This window comes from Sturnira hondurensis, unplaced genomic scaffold (assembly GCF_014824575.4).
Source record: "Sturnira hondurensis isolate 20B ecotype Veracruz unplaced genomic scaffold, ASM1482457v3 Scaffold0022464, whole genome shotgun sequence".
NCBI lineage: Eukaryota > Metazoa > Chordata > Mammalia > Chiroptera > Phyllostomidae > Sturnira > Sturnira hondurensis.
This window is the reverse complement of record NW_028095095.1, coordinates 834336-846875: the sequence shown is the minus strand read 5'-3', so window position 1 is coordinate 846875 and position 12540 is coordinate 834336. Positions and strand designations below refer to the sequence as shown.

The 12540-nt window shown below is 44.5% G+C and overlaps 1 protein-coding gene across 1 annotated transcript in view; it reads right to left on the bottom strand.

Annotated features, from left to right (window-relative positions):
* CNTNAP2 (contactin associated protein 2) overlaps positions 1 to 12540 on the bottom strand; it is a 1160842-nt gene that overhangs the window by 869208 nt on the left and 279094 nt on the right. Inside the window, exons 7-8 of the mRNA XM_037035585.1 lie at positions 11603 to 11746; positions 9581 to 9845 (exon numbers count right to left, since the gene is read on the bottom strand). Coding sequence (XP_036891480.1) covers positions 9581 to 9845; positions 11603 to 11746 — 409 coding nt within the window. The remainder of the gene's footprint in view (positions 1 to 9580; positions 9846 to 11602; positions 11747 to 12540) is intronic.

Here is a 12540-nt window from a genome sequence, read left to right as displayed (position 1 = left end):
ATCAGGGGGGAATTTGTGGGCCCGTGAGAGGCAGGAAGAGTGGAGAGAAGAGTGAGGAAACTCTGCAAATGTGCAAGCGCAGACCAACGAGAAAAGTCGGTGATGAACATATTGATCACTGCACCCTGCCACGTGTCACGGTGAGCCTTAGGAGCAAACAGACGAGTGAGGCGTGATAAATGCTAGACTTTCCAGGGTGACAGGCAACCAAGAAAACACATTATTATCCAAGAGACGAGCATGAAAGGAGGGTAGCTTCCCTCCCTGAGATTCGAGAAAGGAAACCGGCCCTACACTGATATTAAACGACTCTAGAACTAGGCGGTGAAGGATGAGCAGGGGCAGCAGACAGAGCACTAGGACAGCATGTGGAGAAAGAGGTGCTTGACAGAGGGTGGGGCGCCATCGGGGTACACGGTGTGAAGCAGGAAAAACGAAGGCCAGCCGCTCCAGCTGGGCTCGGTGTGTGCACACTCTTGTACAGCATGCCAAGCAGTTAGAACTGGGGGGGGGGGCAGTGTTTGAGGGCTCCTCGGTGAGCCCCAATGAAACAGGACAACATCACTGGTGTGGGGCACCACATTCAACAAACCTTCCAGATGTGACATACTCAGCGATGCCCAGTCCTTGCGAATGGAAGCGGGTGTGCGGAATGAATGCGAGGGCTCATAGAGCAAAGGGGCCGTGGGGATGGAATCCCTCTTCAAACGCGGTTCTTTCATAGCTGGGGAGCTCTGGATGAGTTATACTCTCTCTATGCCTCTGTTTCTTCATTGGTACCATGCAGATCAGAATGGTCTCTGCCCTGAGGAGTTAGTGAATTAAATGACTTCACGCATTTGCGGACATCAGCTTCATTTAAACCCCGGGACTGGAATGGAGAAAGACCTTGATCAATGTTAGCTGGTGGGCAGGCTGGCTCCGGCGTCTATGTGCATAACTAGTATATCATAATAACAGGACGATGATTGGAAAGAAACGTTCCTTTGTGCAAGGAAGATGGCCTTGATTATCTTTTCAAGGGATTTTTTTTTTTTTTTTGGAACTAGGCTAAGGAAAGGATGGATGGATGAGGTACTTTAAATAAGGACTGGTGGTACTTGCTACATCTGCCCAAGTGCTGGGCACAGATAAAGAACGAAAATTTGACTTTCTCAAGGTTTTGAACTTGGGTCACTAGAAGAATGGTTTTAGCATTGATATAAATGAGTGAGAAGGAAGGTTTTATGCCTAACGCACAAGGTCATTGGAGCCTCACGCAAGACAATTAACATGAGGGATGGAGTACGGCGAGAGCCAAGACGGAAGCATTTAGCAGCCATTCGTTACCGTCGCAGCCGTCCTCACTCTCTCTGGACTGAGAAACATCTGGCCGACCCTACAGCTCATCCCTCCAGCCTTCCAGCTCCTCAGGGGACAGCTGGGCTCACAGATGCACCAGCACAGCCCAGGAGCAGGCTGGTATCTGCCACTAGGCCCCAGGGGCCTGCCTGCCTTTCCTAATCAGGCAGTTTTCTGAGGTATGCCCCGTAATGGTGTAGGACATTAAACCAGCAGGCTCCTCTCTGCTGGAATCCTGGCCATGGGGCCAGCGGACCATCGATGCCCAGCCCAAACAAAAGCCCGGGAAGTTGTGTGCACTCTGCTGCTTCCCTGCTTGTATCAATCATTCTCCCCCTGCCCCCTCTGCCCAATTCACTGTGCTGTATCTGCATGCCGGGAAGCAATAGGCATCCGTTGACACAGAAGACAGAGTGAGGTTGAGAATGAGCTCAGGTCTGTGCAAGGATGGACCCCAGAGGCGTTTCAAGTTGGGAGACGGTGAGCACTTGTCCCCAAAGTACATGAAGAGGCTGCAGCTTAGACTCTGGTCAGCAAGCTCAGAGTTCGACATAAAGTAGCCGAGAACTGGAACGAGGGGCAAAGAAGAAGACTGGCTGGGAATCCAAGTGAGCCATGCTCCAGAACCCATGCAGGGGCCCAGCACTGGGGCGGCATGTCTAGGGGTAGCACAATCCCAGCCTCTGCACAGAGGTTCAGCAGTAGGGTTCCCACCTCTGAAAGCATCCCAGAGAGTCTGGGAGCAAGACGGGAAGCACTGGAAGAAAGACTGGCAGGTTCGCAGCATCCTTCAGGAAACTTCACATGCTAACCGCATGCTAATAAGTACGACAGCCCAGATGCAGGCAGAACTTCACTGGTGAAACTTCCACTACCTGGGGCTATGCAGGGTCTTGAGGGTCATGTTGGCTTGTTCTGAATAAAACAAACCGTAACATTGACTAATGGTAAAAGATCGGTCCACACACATAGTTACTTTCTGATATCACACTGCCAAAGGTTAATACTTTCTCAGCAGTATCATGTGGCTCCTCCAAAATGTTCATGTTAAGAGCTTTTATGAACAAAGGACAGACACGGAGACACGGGTGTGGCGAGCATCTCAGAGGGCACTGGAGTCGTCATTCTTTAAATCGATCTCGAGTTCATTTCAGAGGTTCCCAGGTAGCTGTTCCAGAATCTGTGGATCCCTCACCCAAGAAGGCTCACCTGCACAACAAATTACAATGAAGCAACGGATGACCCAACCTGCCTAAATCTGTCCCACATGGGATTGCTCAAATTGCTGAAAAAGCATCCAAGATAAAAGATGGATGATAACCCATTGCACTATTGCTCCAGCAGAATTCCTGGTGAAGTTCATTACCCTGGGACGACTCTCCTCATAAGATTGGTTTGGGAGGAGCTTCCAATCAATGAGTCTGTATTCTGTCTGATCACGAAGGCAACCACTCTCTGACTGCCCTATGATGACACTATTTTTTATTATGTTAACTATTGAAAACAAAATCACATACTCAATGGCAAAAAAAAAAAAAAAAAACCAGACAAACAAAATATCTAAAATGAAGGAGATGGTCAATTTTACGTGTCAACCTGACTGGGTCAAAGGTGCCCAGATGTTTGGTTGGCCATTGTTCTGGGTGTGTCTGGGGGGCTGGTTCTGGGTGCCGGTCACATTTCGCTCAGTGTACTGGATGGAGCAGGTCCATCTCCCTGGTGTGGGCGGGTCTCATCCAGCCTGAAGGCCAGAACAGGCAGGGGGGGTGCCCTCTCCGCGCCTGTCACTGAGGCCTGGGCACCAATCTTCTCCTGCTTTTGGATGTGACCTGAAATAGTAGCTCCTTGCTCTCAGGCCTGCGGCTTTCAGAGTGGGCCCTGCACCACCCGCCCTCCTGGCTCTCGGGCCCTGGGACCTGCAGGGCAACTGGACTGCAAGCCCTTCTGGGGGTTCGCTCACCAGCTGCAGATCCTGGGACGCTCAGCCTCCATCCATGAGTACGTGAGCCCACTCCTTCTAATAATTAATCTCCTTCTTTCTACATATATGAGCTATTGGGTATGTTTCCCTGGAGAACTTCAGCCAATACAGTTGACTTACCTCTCTACTACATCAACCTACATTGCTTAATTAAATTCACCAGTCACTCACCTATCCGTGAGAGAAATGACTGCCCTTTAAACATTGAAAATTTTTTTCAATTGCAGTTTACACTCAATATTATTCTGTATTAGCTTTGGGTGTAGGGCATAGTGGTTATAGACAATCACACACTTTACGAAGTGATCCCCTCTGGTATTCCTAGTACCCCAATGGCCCTATGCATAGTTATTGTATTATTACTGACTGTATTCCCTACACTGTCGTTTACATTCCCATGACTATTCTGAAACTACTGATTTGCACTTCTTAATCCCTTCACCTCTTTCACCTGTCCCCCAAGCCTGCTGCCCTCTGACAATTGTCAGTCTGCTCTCTGTTCGACAGGTCTGTTTCTGTTCTGTTCTGTTTCTGTGCGTTGTTCCTCAGGTTCCACATATAAGTGAGATCACATGGAAACTATGTTTCTCTGCCTGGCTTATTTCACTTAGCGTACTACCCAGTAGGTCAGCCCTTGAACTTACGGGAAACAATGGGCCTCTGGGCAAAGCTGCTTCTGGGCCCTCCCTTCTCTCCTTTGAGAAGAAGCTTCAACTACATCCAAAGATTAAGTTCCCAGTTCCTGAGCTGTGTTCTTTGCTAGTTAGTCAGTCTCATAGTTAGTTTGTGGTAGTGATGTTTGATTTTTTTTCTTTTGACTAGTTTATCTGTATATAGTAAACTGAAGTTTTTAAAACATGAGATGTACCCTGGCTCAGTGGAGTGAATGCTGGCCTGTGAACCAAAGGGTCACAAGTTCAATTCCCAGTCAGGGCACATGCCTGGGCTGCATGCCGGGTCCCCAGTAGGGGGCAAGCAAGAGGCAACCACACACTAATGTTTCTCTCCCTCTCTTTCTCCCTCCCTTCCCCTCTCTCTAAAAAGAAATAAATAAAAATCTTAAAAATAAAATGAGATGTTCTCAATGGGAGTTTTTATTTCCATTTTATGTACCTATGTTTACTAAATTCTAGCTCCTACTTGCCATTTTGAAAAATTATTATACACACATATTATACACACAGCATTATACATACACACAGAATCATATTTTATTTATCTTCCCTGAAAAAGGCATAGGCTATTTAAAAAGACTCAGAAACCTTATAGAAACTAGAGTGGACATAGTATCCTTGAGTGTGATTATAAATTAAAATGTCCCCTTTTCTTCGGAAAGAGCAAGTCAATATCTAATCTCACAACGCTCACCCCCAGCCCCTCTTCTGTTTCATGTCGGAACACAGTGCTTCTATTGGTGTGAAAATGCGCCAGCATGCGCTGAAGTATAATTAAAGGTACGTTTCCACTCAGCTTGCATGACGACAAGGTAGCCACTTTAGGAACTAAAATATAATAACACGTCAGCTAGGTGAAGCTACCCAGGAGCAATGCACTAGGCACTCAAATGCTTTTGACTTGGCACCACGTGGCTCTCACAGCCAGGCTATCTGTGAACTCGAGAGAATAAAACAAGCAAACTGTGCTGTAGAAATGTCCATGGTTATTTATATTTATATCTATATATGCCTAATATCTCCTCTGTATATAATAAGAGGAGATATGCTCTTCTGGAACAAATCTTGACTCCTAATGAAAATGAACACAGGGCTCCGAGAATCAGCCTTTGTGACTCCCCACTGTCCTGTCAGCACCTACACCCATGCTTTGCCTTCTGCACCTTAAAATGATACATTTCCGAGTTTTTCTTGAACATTATATATATATACCTACAAGTCCATCCAGGAATGAGGAAATATAAAAATCAATGTTGGCTACTTTTTTAGATGCACATGAAGATTACTTGGAAATAATGGGATTTGTATTCATTGATTCATCACTAAGAGAGAACATAAACTCTGTTGTTCTTTGATAGTTAGCAATAGTTTCAAGGCGAAATGCATTTATGTATGAATTCTTCTTTCTACGTTTTTCTCTCTCTACGTATCTTAAAAGAAAAACTGTCTGAAAGCAAGCTATTAGAGCAGAATTAGCTGTGATTAAGCTTAATGTTTTCTGTTAACTATTTTTCTTAACTTCAGACACAATACTCATTTCTAGCGATTGACTCGGTGTTGTGGAACAAGGCGATCCATACATCGAATCGATTAATTTTTAACCCGTTTCAGGCATGTGACATCTTAAAGATCCTAAACTGCTTTTTCTTTTTCTCAATAAACAACTAAAACATACGAAGTAGTGTTCCAAGCTAGACTTTTCTTACCTTATGCAATGAAAAAGTAACCTCATGCAGCAAGCAACCACCGAACTTTTAAAGTTGGAATTGAGTCATCCTTTAAAATATCAATGTGCTAACTAACTACATTTTCAAATGTTCGTCAAATCAAGACAAGAGACGTTCTAATTGCTTTGGAGAGAGGGCACCGTGAGCAGCCTCAGGAAACCGCATTTACTGAGACCGAACCGAGTCACAAAAAGCGAAGAAAAAGTCTCCTCCTTGTGCTATGGTCCGAATGTCTGTGTCCCGAAATTCCTATACACTTGGCCCTTGAACAATATAGGGGTTTCAGGCACCAGTTCCCCCAATGAAATAAAAAATGCAGCACGGATAACTTTTATTCCCCCCAAAACGTAACTGCTAAGAGCCTACTGTTGACTAGAAACCTTACTGATAACGCAAACATTTGACTCACACATATTTGGTTTGTTATATGTATTATATGCTGTCTTCTTGTAATAAAGTAAGTGAGGGGAAAGAAACTGTTATTTTAAAAAATCATAAGGAAGAGAAAATGTGTTTACATTATTTATTAGGGAAGAAAAATCCATGTTTCAGTGCACTGCTATGGTTAGGGCCAGTGGGTGGTATTCAGAGGGGGGCCTCGGGAGGCGATCTGGTCATAGGGTGGAGCTCTGATCAATGGTACAAAAGTGACCCCGCAGAGGTCCCTGGAACCCTTCCACCAGGCAAGGACACAGGCACCAACCCCTGGTTTACAACCTGGAAAACAGCCTGTCACCAGAATTTGACCCTCCTCCTGCCATGAAACTTGGTCTCCCAGCCTCCTGGATTATGAGAAATACGTGTCTCTCTGGTTTGGTATTTTATGACGGCAGCCCCAGAGGATGAGGGCCCCTTTCCCTTAACCAACTCGAATGGAACTCCGAGGCCCACGGAGCAAAAAGAAAACAAGATCACGAAAAGATTCTCTTTGGAGGTAGAAATACGCACGAAGATGGCATTTGCTGCATGCAGGCCCCCGGGGCAGGGAGGATGCTGAAAGGGCATCCTGACATTGAAGCCATGTCTGCGCAAACACAGCAAGGAGGGCTGAGCCCTCCAGCCTCGCCAACCATTGATTCAGGAGGCGGAGGCGGCAGACACCCACTGGTTTTGCTGAAAGACTTTGTTTGTATGAATAGAAGTTGATTTCCTTTTCAATAGGCAAGAGAGGTCATTAATAGCACTAACTTTCCTTCCACTACATAAATGCTGAGTCACATATGATCTTATTAATATGGGCAGACTGCAACTTTAGATTAGCATTCTACACATCTATTTGTGAGTCAGTGGGATCAAATTGAAGCATTTTATTAGAAAAATCTTATTTCAAGTGGTAGGTAGGTAGGGTTTTTTTTTTGGCTATACATCAGATAGTAATACACATGTAATACTTCTACTATTATAATTTGCTCTTGAAAGATTTGGCTTTCCAACATAAAGTGAGGAAGTAAATGCCCCCAGGGAACTAGAACTTAAAAAAGTTCCAACTCCAATGGAGAAGGCAAACCTATAGGTCGGTATTTTCCAAACTGTGGGTCACAAGTTGGTTTTTAGGTCATGAAATCATTTACTGGACCATGGCAATTTTTTAACGGAAAAAAGAAAACATCCAAATTATTAGAGTACACCTAAAGTAAATTTCTTTTTCTAAATTAATTATTATTTTCTCACGGTGGCTATTCACACTCAGTTGCTTTTCTATTTAATTGAACTTGGTACAATGAATTAGAACACAGATGAAAATTATCTTCTGTGGATTCTCTGTGTTTGTAGAGTGAATGTAGTTGTCACACTGGATTCTTCTCTTTCTTTTAATTTTGAATAAACACAGGATATACCTTTTTATAATGTTTGTGCATCTACTTACCTACTAAAATTTCTCAAATTTGAGAATCGTATCTGATGAGATCTTAGTTTCCACTACATGCATAAGACAAAAAACAGGAAATATTTGAGACCTTAAGGTATTTTCATTATAATAAAGGAGACTACAGAAATATATTTGATATTAGTTTCCCTTAATTTGCATGGATTCTTGGCTAAACTGACAGATTTCTTTAGTCTAATTTTATCATACGGAGAAACCGTGTGAAACAAATCTAGTAAGGTAGATTAGTCGGTAAATACTGGGTTTCTTCCCTCTTTATTTTGGAATAAACACAGTTTAAATGAGAGGAGAGTACCTTGGAATCCTAGATTAGACCAAATTCAATTAGTGTTTACTGATCACTGCATTTCAGAACCTGTTCTCCCCATCACAACGGTTCCAGGAGGTTGGGTCTGTTAAGGGCCCGGCAGGAGGGAGGCCTCAACGCTCGTTTTTATTGTGTTTAATCACTGGAAACGAATCATTAATCATAACACAATGTGGTGAGTTTTCCAACTGTGGTAAATATTTATATGTGCCTTTGTAGTACCTGTTATTCCGATCTCCCCAGATATTTTCTGTTTGCTCTAAATCTCCCCAAGCGAATTTGTACTGGGAAGTCGTGATAAAATAGGGCTGATCAATCATTTTGACTCCAAACATTCGGGGAGAAAGCAAAAGCAACAAAGCAAAAACAGAAAAAGGACATAGCTAGACAGTTCACAACAGCTTTGATTTCAGGGACGCCTCTCAGCGAACGGTTCCTATGTGTTCCTTGAATTTTTTTCAGGAACAGCTCATACAGCCGTGCCATGTGGAAACACAAAACCCGTTTACAGAGAGGACACATACCCGTCAGCACGAGATATTCTGGTAGTGGACACCCGTCCGGAGGACCACTGTGCGAACCAGGCAGACACTCCCAATAACACATTGGGTCTGTTGTCGGTGCCGAGCTAATGCCAGAAACAGATCAGGCACGGCTACTGCCCCCACGGAGGGGAAGTGACATGAACACAAATAATGTGGCGGGTGCGGGGCAGGGGCACACATGTGGTGTCACGAGGGAACGAGCTGGGAATGCTTGGACTCGGCCAGAGGTCACACAGCTAAGCACTTGGCCTTGACCTTCCTCTCTTGTGTTTTGCACATCTGTATGAGGCGCTCACAAATACTAGTTTTCTCTCGGTCTTCCAAGTCGTCCTCCATACAGCAAACACAGAGACAGCAAGGGACATCTAGAGGAATTGTGTGAAACTTTTACTGCTTATCGGTAAAATACGGGACTTATCGGTCCCACATCATGTCGAATTTTTCTCTCAGAACATCTCACGTTGCAGTTCAACTTTCTTTGTGCCACATCACTCAACGAATATTCTGAGGCTGCAAAGTCTGTTCAGATAATGTTACCAAAGCCTCATTGTATCGTGCCACTATAGGGTCAAGTTTAAAAATCACCCTACTCAGTGGATGCATACATCTGTCCTCATCTTTGTTTGCTTTTTCCCCCCGGCAATTGGCAAACATTTAGCAAAATCACTTTGAAGTTTTGATTCATGCAGTTCAGTAGACCTCAAAAGTCATAATTAAATTACTATCATCCTGTCACTACTAATAAAAGATATTTGATGTCCGTGAAGTCAAAAGACACCATATGCTATTATGTTAGTGAAAATAAACATTCTTTTTAAACATAAAATATTCACTGAAAGGAATACCAATTTCTGTATGGAATTTAGACAAAATAGAAGATGTCGATGCTCTGAGACAGTCTCAACCAACTTTTCTCCTCGCGCCCCCACACCCTCTAAATAAGTTCCAAGCTCCCCTCATTTTATCAGCACTCAGGGCAATCAAGAACGAACCTCGAAAGTCTGGATTCAGCTGTACCCACCAGCGAGCAACACCAACCAAACAGAAGGAACTAAACGCAACGAGCGGAAACCACCTCAGCGGTCTCTGGCGCAGATGTCAAAGCAACGTCACTGACCTGAGGAAATCTCTATCTGGCTCATCTTGGTCTGCGTGACGTTGATGTGGACACCGACTTTGCTCTCCGTGAGGTCGATCTCCACGTTGCCCAAATTGTCTGCGAAGTGACTGAAAAGCAGGAGGCCATGGGGGTTCCAGGTCCGGAACTGGAAGCTGACCGCGAACAGGTCCTGGTGGAGCCGCCCGGGCACCTCCAGGTAGCTGGTGGCGTTGAAAAAGACCGGCACGGTGGAGGGCTCCACGCACGAGAAGCTCAAGTTTCCCTGTGAAACACAAAGGCCTTCTTTGAGGAAAACGCAGAATGAAATAAGCAGCCAGGTCAGAAGGCAGACAGAGCTGTGGTTCTACAGATTTCAGAGCAGGCCTTCGCCTGTGCCAAGCTCTCACACGCAGCAGTGTGACGTGAAGTCCGCAGGGGCATCCCGTGGCGTGAATCTACTTGGGCTGTGTACCTTAAAGGCTGCGGAATTTGGCCATCAAGTGGAGGGAGCTAACAAGCCCACTCCATCATGAAACTCACAGACCGGCAGCCTGCTGTGATGGGCTGGCCAGGGGACGGGCCGTGCATCTCTGAGAGCGGGAGTGTGGACCACTGGGCTTTCTGAAGACAGCCAAGAGAGGCTCCTCGCCTCCCTCTCCTAACAACGCATCTTCCAGGGAGGAGACATCACTGCCTTTCTCTGGGTGTCCTATTCAAATGTTTGTTGATATACTACTCTGGTCTCAGTGGGGACTATGGTCATTTGGTTGCTATTGAATAAGCTGATATCATGGGGCAAATCATCTTGGGTCTTCTACCCCTACCTATTTATCAATATTAACTATTCAGCATTAGCCTAGCTGTGATTATTTCAGGTTATTTTGCTATACAACACAAAATCCCATTTAAATTTTCATGAACTATGCTTAAATCATTATGAATTAATGTTTATGGAAACTGCGTGTAGTCACTAGGGGGCTAGACCCCAGGCTCCAATGTGGGGTGGGGAGGTGATCCGAGCTCCTCCGCACACAGCACCTGCTGCCAGGAACGGCCAGGTGTGGGGGCTCCGGAATGCCAGACTTTCCCAGACAACATTCTGGGGTGACGTGTGTTCCAGAGAACACACAGACTGGGTTTTTACTTTAAATCCTCCCCGAGGACATGTTTATTGATTTGAGGGGAAAAAAGGAAGGGGGGTGGAGAGAGAGAGAGAGAGAGAGAGAGAGAGAGACCCATTGTTTGCCTCTCATACCTGCCCTGATCTGGGATCGAACCTCCCTGGGCGGGGATTAAACCTGCACACTTTTGGCGTATGGGACAATGCTCCAGACACCTGAGCCACTTCTCCAGGGCACACAGACTACATTTTGGAGTTGATATTTTTTAATAATCCTGAGCAATGTCACAGGGAGGCAGGTATGCCAGAGTGTCCTTTGATTTTTGGTCTCTTCCTTGAAACAGGTAAACCTGAAAGCTACGCGCACAGGGTTCCCCATCCTGTGGTGGCCAATCCTTATTCGATCATATTGTATTTGATATGTTTAGAATCCTGACAAAAGTGCATTTATGTCTATACTTGGATGAATTATCATCGGAAACACGGAAGCGACTATAATGAAGCTCCTGGTTGTAACACTTTTCAAATAGCGAATTCTACCACTAACAAGACATAGGGAGCCATGTTTGATGAGACCTTGGGAACCAGGACGGTGACAATTTAAGTTCAGCACACCTCCCTCACAGAAGGATGTCTGCCCTTCTGAAAGAAGGAATCCAGACACACTGAGGCTGAAATGCTACGCCCCTTCTGAATGAAACTCACTGCCTAGTTCTGGCTAATTCCACCCAAGTACTGGGGTCAAGTCTCAGGGTACACCCAGTACCAACACATCCAGCAATTCTACAGTCAGTTTTACAGTGTTAGGCCCCTCCCAGTGTGAAGGAAAATGCTACGATGTTGTTGTGCAATACTCCACAGGACACGGACGTTCTGTGATTTCCCTGTGAGCCAACGCTTAGGGGGGTCAGGAATCTTACCACGTTGGAGGGTTCCAGCTTCTTCCTTCTCGCGAGATCAGTGATGTTGATGCCGTTGTAGTTAATGCTCTCCATGCAGCCTTTGAAATTCTTTCGACTGCTGGAGCTCGGCTTCCCAGAGAAAGGTACGCCTCCAAAGGTTATCTGTGAGGAAAAAACATACCAATGTGCACACTGTATTTTTAACTGTAAAAAAATAACACACACAATAAAGGAGACAAAACTATTAACATAGGACCGGCCTGTTATATTTACATCAACCAATGTACAGGGTCCAGCACAAAAATTTTTATTACAAAATCATAAGACTATACTTTCAGGGATCATTTCTATAGTTCGTTACAAAATCATAAGCACACAATTCTGTAATGTAAGAATATGACACTCAAGCACACCCTATGACATTTTAGGTGAAATGCTCAAATTAAAACTATACATTATTACACCGTATTATTACCCTACCAATCACACTCAGGCAGGCCTCGCTTCTGCCGGACTCTGTATACACAAGTTTTCTGGTCTCCAAAATCCGATGCATATAAATTTGTGTTGTTATTGAACTGAATAATAGTATCATTAATTCTGGCAATTAGATTATAACTTGAACAAGAAAACTGTAACAATCCCTTGCGTTTGTGCTACCCAAAAGGCAATTTATAAGTTTTCCCGAGAATGTTTCAAAACATTTCCCATAGCAAACATATTTGATTAAGTAATATTAAAAATAATTTTTGTATTTATCCTTCAAAGACACACTATCAATAAACGCCTCTAGTCATCAGGAGATAACCAGCAGTACCATATAAGTTGATAAAAGTGCAGCCAAAAGCAAGGAATATTGTATTTTCCTGACACAGACCTACTATAGTCTAATGAGTATTAAAGCAAAAATTTCATTACACTTGCGGTGAACACAGGCAATAGTTCATTCAGCCTCA